Below are 22223 nucleotides of genomic sequence, written 5' to 3' on the forward strand. Positions count from 1 at the left end.
ATACTATAACTAGGTAAATTTTAATTTGGAAATTTAAAAAATGTATATATAAAATTCACAAACTCGAGAAAGAAAAGCACCAATTCATTTTCTTTAGCCAAAAATGATTGGTGATTTTGGGAAGAACAAAATGAATCCTATACAAAGGGTAGTGTAAGTCACAGAAAACAGATGCCGGTGTCACTCGGATGGAGCGGGACATGTGTAGCACATTAACAAGTGTTCTCTGAACCAAATAAAATCTTTTAAAAAAGGTCCCCCGAGTAGTCTTTCCAGAACTTCCAGTCCTAATCTCTAACTGCGATTAACTTAAGACATTGAATGATGTTATCCCTGAGGTTTTTGTTAGTGCAGCAGAATACGGTGGGCTTGGCTTTACCGAAGGGACCCTTCTTTAAATCCAGCATCTGATCAGCACTGCTTGAACACCGGCAGAGGCCTCAGATGTAGGATGTGGAAGTAAGAACTTGACAGAGAAATGCGCCCAATGATGAAAATATTAAATCGAACAAAAATAAGCGAAGTGGCCGTCTAAGATGCTGGTGTTTTAAAAAAAAAAAAAAGAAAAGAAAAAGAGCCATGTATTACTTCTGCCAAGTATGTTTTGTTTTAGATAGGATTTGCAAGTGTGCAGGCGGTTTGAATGAATTCTAATAAAACTTTGACCTCTGATGGCCTGCCTCTGGCTCCCTGTTTGCAGCTTCTCACCCTCAATACAAAAGTTTATGTGTGTTTGTGACACAAACACACATAAACTCACAGATAGACAACGTTACAAGATTGTTGGTTTGTGTATCCATGTTCGTTCATTTGGTTTTTCTTACAGCTTTGGTAGTTGAAGACACTGTTGTGTTCTTCCACTTGTGCTCTTTCCACTCTATTCTTATCTTTTTCTCCATTTTCTCCTTTTCCCGTACTCTTATTGTCAGCTTTGGCACTGCCATAGTACACATGAATAATAGAAATGAATAAATAAGAAAAAAACCCCAAGAGGAGCCTATAGAGTCTATAGAGATTGTTTTAGAAAAGCAAATATGTTTGGCACAAAAGTGCATTCAGATCCTGATTTAGATCGCAAAAAGCTGACAGACAAGATGCTCTCATAAAAAAAAAAAAAAACAACTTTTTTTTGCAAATAAAAATTGTAGTGTAATTTTTGCTGTAGTGTTTCTAGCCAAGGTTTGGCATTTCTCCTGTTTGGTAACATGGATACCTCAAAAAAATAAAAAATAAAAATAAAGGATAAGCCAGTCTGTTTAAACCAGTCAACATTTACTACAAGAACAAAAAAATGATTATAAATCCAACTTTTCAAGTTATAAATAAGCATTATATTATTGCATTCTGTACATAAACATCATGCTGAATCTACATTGTTTCAACAGTGCAAGAGGAGGAGTGGAAATGTCCACTCACAATCTAGTCAAGACAAAATCACATCTAAAAAGAAAAACTCAGTATACAAGAATGTGTTTTTTCTTTAAAAAAAAGACTTTCAGCTGGCTTTTTATCAAATACATTCAAATTTAATCAGCGCTGTTCTGCAGAGTTCAGTCGAGCAGGCAGGAAAACATTAAATGAAATGTGGAGAGTTCATGAAGTAAATGAAATATAAACATGCAAATGTCAAAAACACAAGAGTTCAGTGTCTGGCTAGATTAAAAAAAAAAAACCCAAAAAACAGTTTAGTCAGTGAAAAATCAAACTGTATGTAAATGATGGCTGTAGCCACCCTATTGCTTACTTTTTCTTGGCGTTTTGAAGTGGAGGATGATGAATCGTCACATGGTAACCACTTGTCAGTGACACTGCCCTAATCTGTACTTTAGTTGGGCCTTTCTGTACAAAATGAGCATCATGCTCTATTAAAAAAGATTAACAATTGAAACTCCTCAGAAAAGTGTTTACTGAGATCACCAGTCGTGCACTTCTATACAACCTGACTTTTTTTGCCACCATTAGAAAGGACTCAGGTTTAAGGCACTTGTGCACTGGCGTCACTTTTCAGACCAAGTTTGAAAATCCACTGTGGCTTCGTCATCTGTCAAATGAATCATTATTTATTATACGTACCTTTTCTTTTTTTTAATGCTGTGATTTACGTGTTCTTATCTGATTAATAGGATAAGTACTGAACCTCACTAGAAATAGATTTGGTGACTCGTCCCTCATCTGATGATAATCCTCGTGTTGGAGGATTATCATCGGTTATCAACACCTCATCTATGACTCCTAAAGTTTGTGTAGGTGGTCTCCGAGTGGCTAAAGTGATTGATTTCCTCAATGATGTTAAAACCTTTATATTACTAGACTAAATGATACAAAGCTGGGGGGGGTTGGCATGGTGAGTTTTTTCTTGATGGAAAGACAAAAGAGCTTCTGGCAAATCTTTACAGTTTTCAGACTTTGGGAAACTGAACATGACAGCATGGTGACATACGTTCATCTGTTTCCTTTAGAAAGTTTCTATTATCGCATGAATATTACAATCAAGTGGGCGGTGGGCCGTTGGTGTAATGCAACATGGGGTAGAAGGACCGGGCGAAGTTGTTGGTAAGGGTGCAGCTGGAGTCACTTTCCGACATTGGAATCAGGCAGGGCAGGAGAAGGAGGAGCAGCAGCAGGAGCTGAAGAGGGAAGGCAGCACGCAGGGCCCGGTAGAAGAAGGATCGAGGGGGAGAGGATTCCCGCTTCTCTCTGCAAAACACATCATGTTTAGTGCAAGAAGACATGAAATGCAAACACCGTTGTCTGCGCTGCTACTTACCTTTGAGTGGAGGAGCCTTTCTTTGAATTTGCAGTCTCCTGAGAAACACTTTGACACTGGGCAGCATTTGCAGACTCACAGTCCTGAGGTAAATAAAATGTCTACATTAATATGCTGTAAAAAAAAAAAAAAATCAGGACAGCTCTTGGATGTGCAGAAAGAAAATATTTTGAGCTTTTACCAGACGTTGCCGCAGGTCGCTGAGGTCACTGTCCACCTGCTTCAGGAGCAGCTTCAGCTTGCTCCCCGTCACGTGGAGTTTCTCCCGTGCCTCGTTGCTCTCCTCTGCGCCGTCTTCAGGCTGGAGCTGAGACCACAGAGTCTGAAGGGACGCCTGATGAGCCTGCCTGTCCTGCAGCTCCTTTTGCAGAGCCTGCAGACCACAAACAACAAAAATAGTAACTATTTCTAGTGAACTGAACGGTGCGGCAAGCCGAATAAATGACTGGATTAAACTTTTTGACTTTACATGCTCAATGTAAAGATATTGCTGATCTGTGAGGACAGTACTTTTTTTAATTTGTTGGTTAACCCAACATGCCTCTCTGCTTACAGTGAGTGTGTTGCTGTGCTGTTGCAGTGCTGTGAGAGTCGTGTCTGGGTGGCCGATGTCCACTGCGTAGCGTCTGCTCTCTGCGTGAGCGAGCCACAGCAGCAGAGAGTGGAGGCTTTCATGAAAGTCCTGTATGGGAAAAAGTTAAAGGTCATTTCTTACAGTGGAGCAGTTCAGCTGAAACTTCAGCTCATGTAAATTTTGACATTTTCATTTCTACTTACATCAACTAGATTTTTTTTCCCTCCAAATTATGGTAGGAAAAAATAAACATTTTGCCAAATGCTTTTCAAAAATATTTTTCCTCTTTAATACTTTGCACACTGTATGCTTTACATGCACCGACTTCTCAAATTGCAGTTTACGTACACGTCCATTCAGACTTCACCAGCCACTATATTAGGTACAACTGATTGTTAACGCAAAAATCTAATGAGCCAATCACATGACAGCAAGACGACCTGCTAAATTTCAAAGAGAGCATCAGAAAGGGGAAGAATGGTGATGTTGCATGGTTGTTGGTGCCAGACAGGCTGGTTTCTTGAGTCTTGAAACCTCAGTTTTGTTGCTGACCATGTTCACTTATGTATGCTTTCAACAATAACCCACCATGCCACAAAGCTCAGATTATCTCAGTCTGGTTTTGTAAACATGTCAATGAGTTTACTGCACAAAATAGACCTCCATAGTTACCAGATTTCAATCTAGGAGCACCTTTGGAATGTGAAGCTGACAAATCTACAGCAAATGTGTGAAGCCATCATGTCAATATGGAGCAAAACCTCTGAGGAATGTTTCCAGCACCTTGATGAAGGTTTTAAGATGTGAAATTTTCTTTTTTCAAGTCTTAAAACAAGTCTCGAGTTTGTTTAATAGTCTGCTATGGTATTTACTCTCACCTGGCACTGCATGAGCTTCTTCCTCAGGCTGGTGTCCCACTGCTGGAGGCCAGTACATGCTCTGCTCCAGTCTCTGTTCATACTCGTCAGTTTCTCCTGTGCTTCTGGAGCTTCCTCACTCCGCAGGTTGACTGACAGCATGATAGACTTGTAGTGAGTAAACATTTTCTGCATCTCCTGCAAATAAAAGAGAGCAATCGTCCAATTTTTTTTGCTTTTTTTTAAATGATTAAACAAATTCGTCATGCCGTTTTTTATGTTCAGTATTAAATCTTACCTTTAATTCTTTAGCTCTGGCCTCCATCTCCTCAATACTGGCCGCTGGGTCGGACCCCTGAAGGCGGTCCAGCTCCGGGATCACATTTTCTAACCAGGAAGTAATGTTGTCGAGATCACACCTGAGCTGCTGAGGCTCCTCAGAGCCGTCATGCTCACTGCATCTGGACCGAGCCTTGAGCAACTCCCAGCGTTCAATCACACCTAAGGGTACAAGAACATCTTTGAATGTAAACATATGCTGAAGGTGCTCAAGCTCAAAGAAATAAACAGCAGCAAAGGGGCCAGTTAACAAAGGAAACAGAGGCCAGAGGACACAAACTTGCATTGCTCATTTCTGGATGCACGTCTGGGTTTAAAATGCTTTCACTGGCTAAACTGCTGCAATGTTTATAATTGTTTCCTGACAATCTTTATTCATCAAGCTCTGCAGTCTAAGCTAATGTTCATGCACTGATATTAAAGCACTAAACACCACACAGTGACTCTTGTCCAACCCCTTCCTCTCTTTTTAAACTACCTTCAGGCATTTCTTCAAGTCAGAGACTATATAAAAAAGATCGATGCAGCTGAAAAGGAAAGCTGATGTGGAAGTGCAAAAGAAGTACTATTTCTAATGGCCAGTAGGGGGCAACCTATCCAGTTTCAAAATGAAGCAATAGTATTCCATGAGAAAATGAACCTTCTGCTCACTTGATTTATGAGCTAACGCTTCTGTGTTTGGTTTATGATGTCACTATTTTGGTCTTACTGAAGACAGTACAAAGCTTATTTATAAATTATGGACACCTCTGGATAAAATAGCAGAAGAAGCAGCATACAATAAAGGGCGTGGCTCTAGTCCAATTGATTAATGATGCTGCGTCTACACAGAAAGCAATTGACAATGAAGTGATGACCAGAAGCAGAAAAATACGCGGCAAGTATTGAAGCGACAAGAAATGAGAGCACAAGATACTGGTGACTCACTTAAGAAATGGTAGTAGAGACACTGCTCAAAAAAATTAGAGTAACCCTTTTTAATAAGAGAACAGTATCAAATCAATTAAACTTCTGGGATATTGATCAGTTTCCGCTGCTTTGGTGTTAATGAAATTACCCTCAGTTGCACTGAAGGGGCAACAATGAGGCAATCTTCAGAAACAGGAATGGTTTTACAGGTGGACGCCACTGACATTTTTCCTTCCTCAACTTTTCTGACTGTTTTTCACAAGTTTTGCACTACCGGTAACATGAAGTGATACCAGGATGGCACAACAACATGTAGTTAGCACAGCCCTCAGCCATCAAAGAGTTCTAATAATATTATTCCCGTTTAAAAAAACAAACAAAAACGCAAACCTGCTTTTGAAAACAGTGTGATGTCACGATTACTATGTCCTACTATGTCCATCATTTAAATACAGTTTATAGTTTACCTGATGTTGGTGATTTTTGCATAGCGTTCAGCATTTTTGAGGCTCACCTGACTGTTTGTCTGAGGCACTCAGTCCCGTGAGACCGAACTCCTCCGGCTGCTCCACGTCATCCAGGATCAGCGACACTCTGTTGATGCTCTCTATGCTCCTGCTGCACTCAGACATGAGACTCAGCTGGAAACAAAACAAACACACTTTAAGTTATGACATCTGGAGGAGCACACGGTCTGCATATGTTGTCTCAAATGCATTCCCAAGAGTCAGCTATTGTTAGTTTAAATACTAGAGAGAAGTTTTTGAAGCGTACATATCCCGGCTTTAGAGGGGTGCTGGTCAGAGCGGGTGTGGCCTCAGTGTGTCCCTCTGTGTCAAACTCAGTTTCTCTGTCTTCCAGTGCCCGCCATCTCGGAGAGTCTTGCACAGTCACAGACCTGCTTGACGCTGAGACACAAAAAGAATATTTTCCAGTGATGCTACATTTTGATTTACTGTATTCTAAATATTATCACATTATGCTTTTCCCTATTTTGACATATTTGTAACTGTCAGTGTTGGATGTTCATATTTAAATGAGCCCACAGTTTTAGATGCTCATTTGCAAATATGCACACGCAAAAAAGCTCAGGTGTTTTTCAGACTTCTCTTTGGAATAAAAAAAAGCGGAAACATGCTGTTTTAATGGAACTGCAGAATAAAAAAATTGGAGCTGGAAATAAGCATTAGGTCTCCTTTTAACTGCAAGACACCAGGTTTCTGCTAAGAAATCATTTGGTCTTAACTATCCCTTGTGGGAGTTTTTGGATTGATTCACTGTAAGATCTGCATCTGGCATTTACTACTGTCTCTTTAGCCAATGTGTCTGGTGTGATGAAGCAAACATTCAACGATCAACTACAGTGAATCAGATGCATTCAGATCTACTAAATTAAGTACATCTGGAACTCAACCCGAGCAAAAACAAACACAAATGACCCTGCAAACAACAAATCAAAGATCTGCATGGTAGTGTTTACTAAGTGCTTATTTCACATGTTTCAGCAGTAAAAAGAGGGATTACAGCACAAAGAGCCAAGTAGGCAAGGCCACAACTGGAAAACACCTGCTTAGACTGGTGTTTCAAAGGAAATGGATAAATAACATTAATGTTATGGATGACACAGCACAACATTTTCCTACCTCCTATTGTTACATGCACTGTAAAGTTCTAGAAATTAGTGGAGGACAGTGAGCTGGGCAAATATGAGTGTGTTGGAGAATTGCAATATAAAAAAAGACAAAGATAAAATAGGATGTTGGAAGAGGATGAAAGGGTGAAATGAAAGAGGCTGAAATTAACACAACAAAGTTTGGACCACTGAAAGTAAGATGTAAAAGAGTAAAAGGGAAGACATAAATTCAGATAGAGATAAAAAAAAATCTCCTGAAGAAAAAAATAAACCCACTGAAAGTGCAAAAAAATATTAAGACCTCAAATAAATCAATCATAAGCAGACCAGGACTTTGAAGTGTAGAGAATTTGAGCATTTATATTACAAATATACGAGAAAAGGAAACTGAAGGTGTTTTTTGCTTAAACCAGTAAAGTATCCAAGTGGAAGAGACAGCACAACAAGCAATTAGATGCCAAGTGATACATGAGCAGCAGGAAGCTATTCTCCGGAAATATTTCATCATGAAGAGCAGAGCTGTGAGTGCTGAAGATGCTCTTGAGCCTACCCAGTGACGAGGCGAGCGGGGCCTCTGAGGCTTCGATAAATTCCTCCTGGGTCTCAGTCAACTCCACCTCTGCGAGGAGAGAGGGGTCAGACTAGAGATGTAAGGAGGATTATGAAATCTCTTTAAAATAAGACATCCTTTCTTCCAGAATCCAAGAAACTAAAAACTGAAAAATGAAAGGAAAAGGCTCAAACTTGTCCAAGTCTTTTAGTCTTTTGGATTTCTTTCTTTGTCTGTTTGCCTCCTTTTTTGCAACATTGAACATTGGTCTGTTTTTTAGGGCTCCAGTGGATGATGCTGTGGATCGTTTGTCTCCGTGCTTATGACTGAGCTGTGGTTTATGAGTCAGTTGTTTTTTGGTTGTGAATAACATTCATTTTCAGCTGGTGTGAAAACTAAACAACCAAACAGAGGATTTTTGAAAACTTTACATCTCAGCAACCTCACATTTTTATAATAATACTGATTATTGATTTTTAACTTACAGCCTAAACTACTGAGTTTGAACTGTCAAGGCAGAAAAGTACATATTTATCCTCTCTAATTTATTCAGGACATCTGCAGATTTTCCCTGTTTTAAAAAATGTGCGCTGGGCTTTCGTCTTTGTCTTCACTGGCAGTTAGTCAAGCAAGTTTCACACAGTGACTCATCACAAAAACGATGCAAGTTAAATGCTGAGTTGCTCTCAGTCTCTAGAAGTTGATTTGGCTCTTTGTGATTATGCAGAATGATGGCAGGAGTTACTTGTTAGTCGTGTCATTGTATGTTTTGTACCTCTTATTAACTCCCTTTTTAACTCTTATTTTACTGGTCTGGGCTGACCCAAGAAGTCTTTCAGCACAACTCTTTGGGGTTAAATTAGCAGAAATAACACTGTAACACTGTTATTTATCTACTACTTATTTATTTTGGTGCTTTGGTATAAATGGTTGTCTATATCTGTCTTTATCAGTGATCAGAGCAGCTGCTGCCCAGTGGCCCATATTGGAGCCTGTGGTGGGCCAATTCTGCCCCCCGAGCCTTATGTTTCACACCCTTGGTTTAAAATGCAGGTAGACTTTAAATATACCTGATAGTGCACTGAAGTAAGCTCCCTCTTCCTCGTTCTCTTCCTCTTCCTCATCATCCTCATGTGATGATGACCCTCCTACGTCTACGGTGTGGTCCCACTCCAAAGGCAGTGAATCTGGTGTCTCCCGCCCTGAACGCTTCAGGGGCGAGGACAGCAGGAGAGTGGGTGTGGCTGGAAGGCTTCCAAAGCTACGCCCAAGCCACGGTCGGCCAATCAGCTCCAAGCTCGATTCCAGGGAAAAGGTGGTAGAGGGGATCTCTGGTTCTTCTGTGATCTAGGGCAGAGAAACTGGTGCTCAGCCAAGTGTGAATGATGCATACCTGTCCTTACACTGATAACACACATCAAGTCCTTGTTAGTTTTAGAACTGACTCTCACATGTTATGCATAATTTGAAAAAATTGCATAGAATCAAACACGTTTGTATGGATCGCTGCCAGAAACTACAAACATATCTGGAAAATATTGTGCAGGATATTTAAAACAGGTTTAAAAACATGGAAAAAAAAACTGCATGCATGTAGAAAAGTCATAAAAAGGAAAATATATAAAATGATATGTTAGACATTTTGTTTTATCTGCATGAATTAGGCTGGAATCTGAAAAATGTGTGCGCTTAGGCTTACAAGAGGTTGGCTGAGGCGCTGATGGAAGCGGACCAGTCTGCTGAAAACTTCCTGGCAGTAGGAGTGCAGTTCCTCCAGCTCCTCCTCTAGCTTCGCCGCATCCTGCGGTGAGCTCTTCTGGATCAGGCTCTCTCCAAACACAATCAGTCCATCAATGCGCTCAGTGTTCAGGGTGATCTCCTTCTGGAAACTCTGCGGGAAGAGGAAGGGTTGAATGGGTGAACAGAGACTGAGCCTTTAAACCCAAAGGAACAAAACACAGCTTCTAATAATATCTGTAAAAGCATTCAACAAATAATTCTTTCCAAAATGTTGCCATAGCTAAAGCCGAGACCTTAAGCATCTTAACATGCAATTCTTATAATCACTAGGAGACATGGTTTTGTGTGTGTACAGTACATGAGCTGTGCCTCACATTGAGCTGCTGAATCTTCTGATGGACATCGCTCTCTGAAAAGTGCTCAACGTTGGTGAGCTGCAGATCGAGGTCGGTCAGCCACAACAGCAAACTTTCCCTGGTCCCTTCAAATTCCTCCCTCTGACTGGTGAAATACTGTAAGAAAGAAAGCAAAGCAGTTCATTACATCCTCTAGTGAAAGCTTGACATTAATACCAACTTGTCAATTTAAAATAATAAGCCGGAGATTTACAATAAAATGTGCAATAAAGGACAATTTCATAAAAACAACTGGAAACATTTGACTTTTAAAATGAGTAGAAATCACATGGTGTCAGAATTAAATATATTTATGACATTTATTACGAGAAACAGCCCGTTTCATAGATCAACACATTAGCAGGGGGCCTTTTTACAGCTTTACCGATTACACAGTTATTATTTCAAACTGTTCTGAACAATGCTGCAACTGAGCAGTCGCGTTACTATAATTTCAGTAAGAACACACAAACTAATTTGCCTATTAAGTAAATGTGAAACAAAGAAAGAAACATTGCTTGCGTGCATCATGCTGTAAAATTTTAAATTAGAATAAAACAAAAATACACTCAATGAGTCAGTGGCCTTTATGTGAATCTGACAAATACCACCCCCATATTACGACCAAAAATTAAACTAAAACTGAAAATGTACTCTGAAAACTGACTGAAATTAAAATAAGTTGAAAACAAATCTAAAATGAGATTTCAAAAATAAAAGTTTCTGTACCTTGAGCCTGCGGAGGATGGCGGCCACTCTTCGGTGCAGTGTGTCCCACCGCCGGTTGCCTTCATGGACCATTGCTTTGAGCTGGCTGGCTCGGTCGGTGCGGTTTTCCCTGGCCAGCCGGCGATACTGATTGTTGACCAGCTCCAGCTGGGTCAGTCGCTCATGAACCTGCCTTTGGAAACCCTGAAGAGGAGCAATCCAGTGTCTTTATTTTGTTAGTGTGAAGAATTGAAACATCCTCAATTTCTTTATTATATATTTTTCTAAGAAAATGAAAAATAGGTTCAGTGATCTATTGAAACACGTGCAAACATCAATGGAAATACAATGTATAGGGCAAAGACAGAGTTTATATTCTTCTAATGACCTTGAAATTCAATATTTGGGATGACAACCTTTAGTTTTATACAGCCTGAACTATTCCTGAAGTGTCTCAAGGACAATCTATGACTGATAAGGTTCTATTATCTGTTCTATCCAAGTCTACTTTTCCTGCATTGGCAGTATGTTTGGGATCATTGTAAAGCTGAAAAGGAAGCTGTTGCTAATCAGATGCTTCCGAGTGTCTAACTGGCACCATCCTGCCAAATCTGACAGCTGTTTTCTGTGTTTGTAATTTCATGCATTTTGAGAAGATCCCCAATACTACTAGTTGAAATATATCTGTAAGCATGATGTCAGAGGTTTGGTGTCATGGTTTGACTGTAAGGTGTTGACTCCCTCCGCTCATACTCACGACGATTTGAACTTATAAATTTCAAATTTGGCTTCATCACTCCGTCAAATGCGTTGCCACTGTTCTCCACTCCAGTTCTTGTGTAACTTGGCATACCTCAGCCTTTTCTCCTTGTCTGCCTTCCTTAATAATAGCTTTTTGGCTAAAGATACAATATAAAATTGACTATGCATAGACACAACACTGGTTCATCCCATGAGTTGCAACTTCCGACTTCAAACTGATAAAGATTACTGATGATCAAACAGAAACAAATCTTCATCACGCTAACCTCACAACAACTGACCTCAAACTTCTTGAGCTCCTCCTTGGCGACAGTAAAAAGGACATCAGCTGAGTTGGGGTTGGCAGCAGTTCGCTCAGCCATCTTGAGCCAATCCTCAAATCGGGAGTAGTCATTGAGAAACTTACACCAGAGTGTCCACGTCTCCTCAATCCTGCGAGCAGACATCATGATGGAATATTTGTTTCTGTAATGTTCAGACTCTGCGTACGTCTAAAGCATTAACCTAAAACTTTTAATCAACATGAATTATTATTTAGAAAAGAAACTGTGTCATGACATCAGCTGAACAGAAACATAAAGAAGACCATGTGATAAAAATCATGAGCTTCAAAGCGACATTTGGGTCCAGTTTGTTTAATATTTTGTCATATATCATTTATTATATTTGTGACAGTACAGAAAATTATAGTAACAGACATAGAAGTTTAAACATCAGTATGTTCTTTAGCTCCTACAGTACCTGAGCTTTCGATTCAGAGCCATAGCACAGATGGTCCTCCAGCGCTGGTCCAGGCTGCGGCTGGTCTCCTGCAGGGAGTCGCTCTCCGCCTCAGTGCCACCGGTAGCATCTTCATCCCGCAGCAACACATCGCACAGACTGAGCACGGATGCTACGCCCTCCGTGTGCTTCTCAATGTCCCTCTGCAGCTCCTGGACAGACATAAGGACAGGTATCACATCGGTCCATACTGCGCTACAAACCTCATTTATTAAACATCAGTCCACAGACAGAGGACAGCGAGGCACTGCATGTGACCACCTCTCCCCAAATTAAACAAAGGACAGATATGAATTATTAATCATAAACAGACAAAGAGTTGCAAGGAGTGAAAAAGAACCTTTAAAACAAACAAAAAAGAGAGAAAAAGGTGGAGAACAAGGGTTTACAAAAAAAGGGAAAAAATTAAAAAGGAGATGATGTGCTGCAATAATAATAATGTGATGCAAAATTGCTTGTTTGACATTAATAATAATAATAATAATAATAATAATAATAATGTCATAATGTGTTGTGAAGGTGCATAAGTCCACCTGCTGCTCTGCCAGCCTCCTTTGGATCTCCTGTTCGTGACAGACGCTGTAGGTGATGGGTCTCGACAGCTCGGCCTCGATGCGAGAAAGCCATGAGCGGAGGTTACTCATGTTTTTATCCAACTGCTGCATCGTCACCAGAGTTTCCTTCAGCTTCTTCACCCTGAAAGGACACAACCACATCAATGTAAAAAAAAAAAAAGATAAAAAATCTCTTTGAACTCCTTCATTTTATATTAACAAATAACAAACTGGGGGTTTAAACCCTTATTAAGGTTTAAAATTAAGTGATGAAACTGCTAAACAATCACCTGAGTTTAAAAAACAAAAATCAATAGAAATAAAATTGAATAAAAAGATGGGAATACAAAAAAGTAAAAAATGTGAAGCACAGAAGAGAACAGAGAATAGTGAAAGAAAAAAGGATATGAACGAAAAAATAAGGGTAAAGAAAACTAGTGAATGAGAGAAAGAGGGAGAAAAAATGATATGTAATACAACAAACTTCACAGTAAACAAACTAATTAAAAAATAACAAAAGTTAAAAATAAAGTAGTCAAAGTACTAAACTGATGATTGCTAACCCTTTAAAGCTAAGTGCATCACTTAGTTGTAAAGAGTTTTTGAGACTTCTACATCATCAGGACTATTTTTCCCCAAAAATCTTAAATAAATTGCACAATACATTTTAGGGAATAAATTACATTAAAAATGCCTGATGTTGCAAATATGATACAAATTAAAATTCATATATGCAAATTTATGAATTTATTTATTTAAAAATTTCATTAGAAGGTTCAACATTCGCATTTTGAAAAATTTGAATTTTCTGGCAATTATTTCATGGTGCAGATGTTCAAGGGTTAAGGATTAACAGTGTATAGAAGGAAGGAAGGAAGGAAGGAAGGAAGGAAGGAAGGAAGGAAGGAAGGAAGGAAGGAAGGAAGGAAGGAAGGAAGGAAAAAAAAGAAAGAGTTCACTAGCCTTCAACCTTCTCAGGTATCCTTACTAGAGCTTCTAAAGTAACCATGGCAACTAACACCCATATGAAAGAACACACTCACACATAGAGCGCCACAGTGACTGGTGTCATAGCAACGTATGGAACAATAAAAGCTCTCTTCAGAGCATTAAAAGCCTGAAGTGTGCCCCATTTGGGAGTTTGAGTTAATTTACCCATTTGATCCTTCCTCCTCTGCTGTCGAGGTCCAGCAGAGTCTGTCAAGGGTGAGAGTGGAGACGCTCTCCACCAAAATAATAAGCACTAAAAAAACAGCTGCAAGTGTAATTGTCTGCCTCAAGAATGTATGAAAGGGTCCCAACAGATAATGGCGAAGTCAGATTGTAAACGAGCCGGATATTTTGAAAACCTAGTTAAGAAAAAGTTGGGATGCCGTATCAAACCCAAATTGTATTCACAATAGAAAACATCCTAAATATTACAATAAAACATTTTAACATTTGATGGGAGAATGTTATGGCAGCAACAGGCCTCAAAAAAGTTGGGAAGTGGCCAACAAAAGGCTGGAAATGTAAATGGAGCCAAAAAGAAACACCTGGAGGAAAATTTTGTAACTAATTAGTTAAATTGCTGACAGATCAGTAACACGATTGGGTAAAAAAAGAGCAGGGGTTCACCAATCCACAAATTATTAGGTTTCCAAATCAAAGCATTCTGTTTTTATTTACATTACAAAGTGTCTCTTTTTTTTTTTGAAAAACAGGTTTTTTTTAAAAAAGTATTTAGAAATACATCAAAGTAGAAATTAAAGTGACCTACAAATGGGTCATAGAATCCCATTGTAGGTGGTTGCTAGGTAATATGATGTTGTCATTGGAAATGGGTGAGAACCTTCATTAGTACTTCTGTGCCAAGTTTGTTTGGTCAATTAATGAAGGAGGAGGAGGAACACATGGATATTATTGGACCAACCAACGTAACGTTTAAGGCGAATATAAAATAACTTTATATTTTCTCTAGTTTATCTAAGGGTTAATGAATCAGTATGAGCAAGCCCTATAATCAAAATAATATTTTCAATGCTAAAATATAATTAGTGATGTCAAATTTACTGTTTTATAAAAGAAAGCACATTATTAAATAGACACACTTCCTAAATGGATTAAAATGGAAAATTAAAAAAAAAAAACAAAAAAACCCAAACTCAAACATTTTCCCAGCTTCAGTCAAAATATTAATGTATAGTTTGATCGTTTATATGAGAAACTACTGTGGCTTAATACAGTCAGTATAAATTCTGTTCAGAAAAACATTCTTCCACTTTGCAGATGCAACCAACGCGGTCCACTAACCAGTCTCTTTCTCCCATTCACTCCTCCTGCACCTCTGACAGGCTAACAAAGGCCAGCAGCTTCACGCCGAGGCCAAACAAAGAAACAAAACCCAGTCAGAGGCACTCGCTCAGGAAAAGGACACGAAGAGAATGGATAGAGAAAATGAAGCAGAAAGGAGCCGGAGGATAAGTGAGGATGCATGGCTGCAAAGTACAGCTGACCACAGGAGGGCTCAAAGTTAGCCAGACACTGACCTCCAAAAGGCATTTACTGTTCTTACAGTACTTGTTTAATCCAGTATGATATTTTTCACATAATTATTCACTGAATTAAAAATTTAGCTACACACTGCAATACAAACATGACTATTTAAATCATGCCTCCTAGTTCTTGAACATAAAACATAGATAAGGAGCATGAATGCTCCTCATTCGTGCAGAATTTTCACTTCTGCAATTTACATACAGAAGTGTATAAAGAAACCTCATAGTTTCACACTTTTTTCCATTAGAAGCATCTAAATTAAATTAGGTTCCAGGTCTTTGCTCAGTTAAGCTCACTACCAAACGTTGGCTGACTGTTCTGGGTTTAAAAAGTGCATGCCATGTTTCTAGCAGAGGCAGACAGTTAAAAAAAAACAGTAACAGTGTAGTTTATCTATTGGCAGCATTACAGGATGGCAGAGAAACTCTCCTCCATCAAGAATTCTTGGTTCCCATCTTGTCTACATGTGGTCAAGCCAGCTTAAATCTGCTCACTGGGTCTTTTGAGAGGGCCTCAATTTGAAAATCAGCAATTAATACATACCGACATATGCCTCCCTCCCACCCAGCCACCTTCAATAGTTATCCCAGTGACAGGCTACAGAGAGGGAGGGGTTTTTTCAGAGTGGACATATGCTCCTGTCTGAGGCTAGGCGCAGCCAATTTTTTTCATGGTAGAGGTGGAGGGGGTAAACAGCGTGTGCAGGGCAAAAAGAGGAGTCTGTATCTCCTGCTCTTCCACAGGACTGTCCATCTGTTTTTAAGGGGTCGGGGGGGCAGTAACAGTTTACAAACACAGAGACTTAACCTCTGCAGTCTGAACATTGGAGGCCATGTATTCCTGACAGCTGCAGAGCATAGCTAACGCAGCAGCAGGTGGATGGATACCCAGAAGAGCTGCTGTTTAATTACAGCCTTTTTGGTCCTTAATTATGCCTTTTACTGCTGAGCAGGTTTGATGTGAAAAGTGCTCGGTGGGGGGATAATGATGTGAATTTCTGGTGCTGTACACAGTAAACCTGAATCTTCTATAAACCTTTGGCCACATGCACAAATACACACTTTTATTCTTACCATAATTTTACCTTTAGTCTTTGAAAGGTGCCTCCTGAATGGGGAGCCACACTGTATATACACAATTCACTTTCTTAAGTGCCTTTTGCAAAGTGTTTAACTGGCATAAATAAACACTTTTGTTAGCAGGTCACACTATGCAGCTTCTGTGACGGCTGTGGTTGCTCTCACCTTGCTTCGATTTGGTGGAAGAGGTTGTGCCAGCGCTGGTTGACTTCCTGCAGCGACTCGTGGACCTGTGCCTGCTTGGCCTCGTCGCTGGCTAAGAGCAGCTGCTCTCCCAGCTGTTTCAGGTGGCTTTTATTCTCACTAAACAAGTTAATTTCCTCCATACAGTCCTGTGGAAACATGAAACGATGCTGATATATGAACATTATATCCTTTGTGAACATTTAGTCCTTAAAACAGCAAGTAACCTTGGAAAAATCTGGAAACTATTCCAGTGGTTGTCAACCCACATCAAAACCCATGATTAACGATATAGGGCAATTAGCCAAATGCTGTCTGTTTTTTTTCTTTATGGGGGAAAAGTTCACACCTTATCAACTTTCAGTGCAAAGGCATGAAATGGATGAGTTATATTCATTCAGCCTGCCCATTTCCATTCCTTTAAGCACTGGGTTTTGACCAGAAAGTATTTTCTTTCGCTACTATCATAATAAAAAGTACCGACAAGGGTCTTCAATTTTCTCCGCTCATCTACAAGCGAAAAAAACAACCTCTAAAAAAAACGAAATCATACTTCATGTTGAGACAGGAAGGACAACTGTTGTGAAAAAACAAAGGGCCTATAGATCTTCAATTCCAGGCCACTGTCTGTTATAAACATACACATGTTGTTCATATATGGACTTAAAATAGAGCTTATATGAGTGCTCTCAATGCCTTAGTTCATGAACTAGTTTTTGGAACACACACTTCCCCAAAGTAATGTCAAAATAACTACAACTGTGCTCAAAATACCCATAAACAATGACTTCGTTGATTGGAGTGATTATGGTCTGTGAAACTCCAGTGTTGGGCAACGCTTCGTACCTTCTTTAGTTTCTCCACCATTTCCTTGATGCTCAGCTCTCCCCGGTGGCACACTTTGTTCTCCATCTGAGTCAGCCAATCACAGAACTCCTTGTTTTTGTCATTGAAGATGGTCCATGCATTGAGACGATCTGCGATTTCCTGCTTGCGCGATGACACCTGGGAAGAGTCAAAGCAATAAAAGTGGTGTTTAAGCAGTGCTGTAAGTTGAAGATTACAAGTGTGAACTACCTGTTCTCAGATAATCACCATGCTGTGTTTGCACATTGGGTATATTGCTACAATATAAAGCCCCGCTAAAATAATTCACTCTAATAAATCTTCAGTGCTGGCAGTTACAAAGTGCTATGGTGCAGAGCACATCTACTGATTCTCTAACTAAAACTTTCCAAGATCTTTTAGAATGTTTTGTTACAATTAACAAGCAGATCATGGAGAGAAAAATCATCTATAACTGTAAACTTGTATTTTCTTTGGCAAATTTACAGTCGACTTGCAGGAAACAACAAAAAGAGTGGTGACGAACCTCTTTATGACTGTCAGTCCAGTCTGAAACAGGGTTAATTGTTTTGACTCCCCCTGGTATGCATCCAAGAAACAGTCTGACCCAAATATAGTGCACAAAAAAGCATTTGTGTGGTTGAACTTGGTGCAACTGGGTGTATAACTGATGAAATTTGTAGGCCACTTCAAAATCCCCAAAGCATAAAAAATGTGTGATTACATGGTATTAAAGATTAAAACATGGTAAAACTGACCAAATATGAAATGTTCTCTTGCTACAGTTAAATAGCATTTCATCTCCAACTGAATCAGTAATCAGCTGAATTGAGAAAAATCCCCAGGAGAGTCTTGATATTTGATAAAATTAACAAGGTCCATTTACCTAATGACAGCTTAATACCATGAAAACACCCCATTTCATTGCTGCGGGGGGTGATAATCGTTTTGAAGCTAAAGGGCTTAGCATGCCCATGGGGCATGTTACATCAGCCATAGTTTATTGCTCAGTGACACTTTTATTTTTAAATGAGCCCCGCTTTGGTTTTAATGAACTGGCATCGGAATGGAGGAGAATTTAGGGTGCATTGTGAGCCGCGGTCACCCTGTGAGGACTTAGTGCTTCCCTGGAACAATAGATCCAGTCCCTTGAATCCCCCTTAGCCCAGCCGAGCCATCTGCTCATCAGACCCATTCCGGTGGCTTCCCCCACCTACCACCTGTTAACTACGCAGAGGAAACTGCAGTGGCTCAGATCCACGCCCCCCGGCCATGTCAGGGATGAATACGGATTAAAAATGTTCGGTGTGATCTATCAGCTGAAATTAGTTTTTTTTTCTCAACATCTTTAACCATGTGACAAAAATTAGTTTTAAGACTACTATCTAGACTTCTCTATATCAAACTGACAAAAACGATTCAGTACAAAACCATGCAGACCTAACTGTGAGTGAGTGGTCTTTACTTGAAGAAATCAGATGGCTTTCAGGCAATTACATGATGGTATTGTGCAAAGTTAAGGTTAACTACTTCAGTTTGCATACAGAAAACAAGAGTACTGCACACACAATGCATTCCTGGCTGCTGTTGCTATAATCGTGAAACCCAGTAACTCCTGCCAAGACAGGGGCAGGTGGACTATAATTGGGGACTCTGTTAGCATGAGCATAAATTAAACCATAATCTCTGACAAAAATGTATAAAGCTTGTCATAACTGTGTGTTTCTCAAAAAAAAAAAAAAGAGTGATTTTGTGCTTAAGCCGAAAGACTTAGCTGCAGGAATTTGAGCCTGTGTGTATACAGCGGAGCTACTTTCTGCAATAATGTAGTTACAGAATTAACCCCCTGTTGTTTTAGACAGCTTCATGTGACTGCTGTGGTAGCCTGACTTTTTCAAGCCCTCACTTTAAAAAGACTTCTCTGTACTTGGCTGATACGAGCAGAACAAGCTCTGCTGGATACAGTTTAAAAACAACCTGTGAGATTCACCAAACTGCAGAGGAAATATTAACAAACAAGTCATTTGGCTTGCAGGGAGGCAAATTGCTGAAAAGGAGACAGATGCAGTTTTCCCTCCATGAACCTGCACATGCTGGCTCTTTTCTCACACAAATGAGTGTAAGTGGCTGTGTGTGTTTGTGTGCGTGTCTCTGTGTGGTGCAGGGCTTTGTGCTGCTGGTCACCGCCAAAACACCGCTGGTAGCAACTTTTCCCTCCTTCTCTCCCAAACCTCTCCTTCTCTCTCTTACCTGTTCCATTTGCAGTCCCTAAGATACACAGTCCCCCCCCCTCTCTGTTTACATATAAACTTTTCTGTCAGTTCTCACCTTCATACACAGCTCTTCCCACTGACTGTGGAGTTGCTCCAGCTGCTTCTCCAGCAGAGCCGAGTCACTGGCCGTGACATACTGGGACAGGTCCGTCTTCATGTTGGCCAGTTCCTTCAATCCGATGGCCAAACGCTGCAGAGAGAGCTCAGTCTCCTGCATAACACACACATGCATGCACACTTGAGCAGCCGGTCAGATAGCCATGTACAAGTTGTGTGTGAACACGGTTCTCTCTTTTCGCTCTGACCGTCCAGATTAAAAGGCTGTGGACGGGACAGGGGGAGGGTAGGAGGGGTAGAAAGGGGGAGGGGAGTGAAAGCATGGGGATATTAAATAAAGGAGGGGTGGGGGTAAACTCAGAGGTTCTCTGGTGGGATGGGGGTAGCTACTGATGGAGTTGAAGTGTTCAGAAACTGGCTAGTTTTCAGACCAGTCCAGAAAACTGCAAATGATTTATTGGGATTTAAATGATAGGTTACTGTCATATAGGTGCCAATGGCATACACAGAGAGATGTCACATTTTCAGTGTTTCAGCAATGACAAAACGTTTCTGTTCTTCTGTTTCTTTTCAGTAAGTATATTATTTCAGTAAATTACACAATGTCCACTGCTGGCAACCCTGAGTACCTGTTTTTCTGCAGCATGTGGATCTGATTCTGAGAATTAATTTGCAGAGAACCAGGTCCTACTCTGTTAATACAACGAGTTTTTTAAAGACAGAGAAGCAGAGAAGATGACTATTCTTGGCGAAGGAAGCCGCAGTACTAAAATGTGAAAACCCTATTATTAGGAACGCAAGTGTCTGAAAGCAGAGTCCTTGATATGAATCATTCCTCATATTTATATATTAACCCTGGAGAAACCATGGGGTCAAATTTGACCCCATGGTTTCCCTAGAAAACCAATGGGGTCGGATCTGACCCCATGGGTTCTCCAGGGTTAAAGCACAAATTTAAATGTATTTTCATGCATTAAAATCTAAATCGAAACTAAACAGAGTTAATTTTCTCTGCACTGACAGAACCAAAGGGCATATTTCTACATATTTGATCTTAATACACTTGTAAATGACAGATTGTGTGCTTTCTAGATAATTTAATGCTTTAGAAAAGTAGCAAACATGCACATTTATTATATATGGAGCTGCATTACTGTTGAAACTTTGTGCAGGCTGACTGCAATAAAACTATAATAACGCTTAAAAGCTCTTTAACTGCTTTGATGGATAGAGGTAGATTTCATATGCACAACTGAGTACAAAAGGTTCTGTTCTGTCTGGAAATCATACAGCATTGGAGCTCATTTTATTATCACAAACAGTATGTTATGAAATGTATTTTCACCTCACTGTTAGAAAAGTGGTGCTCTGTAATATCCCACAGCTGTTTTATACAACTTATATCCCTCTACTTTTCATACATTCACAAACAAATGAAAACACAGCCTTTACAATATTATATTAAATCACCTGGATAAGAGCGGAGTCCTCCGGTCTTTCACACGTCTGTTGTTTCATCTTTAACGTGTGCATTTCAGACACGATGTTGCTGATTCCTTCCTGACACTGAGACCACATCTAGACAAGCAGCGTGACACAGAGCGATCAGAGATCTCTGGAGTGTGCTTGAAAACACATCAATGAAATGCCTCAAAGACAGGGATAGTTTTAACATGTTAAATTATCAGACACCAAATGTGCCTTCCAAAAACAAATTTAATGAACCCCATAAAAGGAAAAACTCTGAATGTCATCAGTGTTCTTAGTTTTCCAACAGTAAAGCCTTCAGATGCTGTGATAAATCCTGAGTGAAAACAAAACATTTAAATGGTACAAAACCATAACTGTTTGGGTCCTTAAAAATGTAATATATTATACTATATGATGTCTACAGTAGTCAGTTCTGTTTTTCTATTAATCTATGTGTGATCTGACCTTTAAAACGCTGTTCAGAGGGATTTCCCTTGTCCGGGTTGGATCCTGTTGAGCTTAAAGGGGTTAACACAACTTTGCCTGACCTCTCTCTGGTCACGAAACCAGTCAGATGTCATAATTAACACAGCTCACCCAGCACAAATGTCACGGTCTGAATATTCTAATAGTCAGACAGCAAGCACGCTTAGCAGGACTTGATGAAAAATAATGAAAGGGTGTGCTCATGTATGTGTATTTTTAAAGGTATTTTTAAAGGTATTACTTGTAATATAAGATTAGGGTGGTATTTTGTTCGATGTCTGGTCTGTCTAGGTCTTACAGTAAAGCACTGAAGGAATGAAAGGGGCAGACACTGGTAACCAGCTGTCTCTGGATGTGGATCATGGAGAGATTTGAGTCGCTCTTTGATCCCTCTTGGCAGGAGCTCAGTGCCAGAGCAACACACCAGCTTGTGTGTGTGTGTGTGTGTGTGTGTGTATGTATGGGTTGGTCGGGATCAGGTCCTAGATGTGGGTCATGCAAAGCAGACACCTCCTACTCCTTTGTTAGTGCACAGACACTCTCTTTTTCTTGATTTTCCTGAAGGTGCAGTTTTCTAAATACTCAAAATATATCAGGCAGTGATATAAATGCAGTTTTAAGGTAAAACCTAATATACTGTCTCTGGATTAAGCTGGAGAGTGGATGGTTAATAGTTATCTTGCCTTTTATATGTGTAGATTTTCTTTCTCACCTACATCTTTC

General features: G+C 39.9%; 1 protein-coding gene across 1 annotated transcript in view; it reads right to left on the minus strand.

The window, feature by feature from the left end:
• Positions 1-1251: 1251 nt before the first annotated feature.
• Positions 1252-22223, minus strand: part of LOC116311661 (nesprin-2-like) — an 87274-nt gene continuing 66302 nt past the window's right edge. The window contains exons 97-116 of the mRNA XM_039598719.1: positions 21015-21122; positions 19543-19698; positions 17215-17373; positions 16351-16517; positions 12548-12710; positions 11976-12166; positions 11516-11666; positions 10494-10676; positions 9744-9881; positions 9329-9520; positions 8700-8976; positions 7630-7698; positions 6221-6354; positions 5961-6087; positions 4497-4699; positions 4220-4396; positions 3321-3449; positions 2949-3140; positions 2768-2850; positions 1252-2697 (exon numbers count right to left, since the gene is read on the minus strand). Of these exons, the coding sequence (XP_039454653.1) occupies positions 2490-2697; positions 2768-2850; positions 2949-3140; positions 3321-3449; positions 4220-4396; positions 4497-4699; positions 5961-6087; positions 6221-6354; positions 7630-7698; positions 8700-8976; positions 9329-9520; positions 9744-9881; positions 10494-10676; positions 11516-11666; positions 11976-12166; positions 12548-12710; positions 16351-16517; positions 17215-17373; positions 19543-19698; positions 21015-21122 (3207 nt within the window). The 3' untranslated portion in view covers positions 1252-2489. The remainder of the gene's footprint in view (positions 2698-2767; positions 2851-2948; positions 3141-3320; positions 3450-4219; positions 4397-4496; positions 4700-5960; positions 6088-6220; positions 6355-7629; positions 7699-8699; positions 8977-9328; positions 9521-9743; positions 9882-10493; positions 10677-11515; positions 11667-11975; positions 12167-12547; positions 12711-16350; positions 16518-17214; positions 17374-19542; positions 19699-21014; positions 21123-22223) is intronic.

The sequence above is a fragment of the Oreochromis aureus genome, linkage group 15 (genome assembly GCF_013358895.1).
Source record: "Oreochromis aureus strain Israel breed Guangdong linkage group 15, ZZ_aureus, whole genome shotgun sequence".
Classification (NCBI taxonomy): Eukaryota; Metazoa; Chordata; class Actinopteri; order Cichliformes; family Cichlidae; genus Oreochromis; species Oreochromis aureus.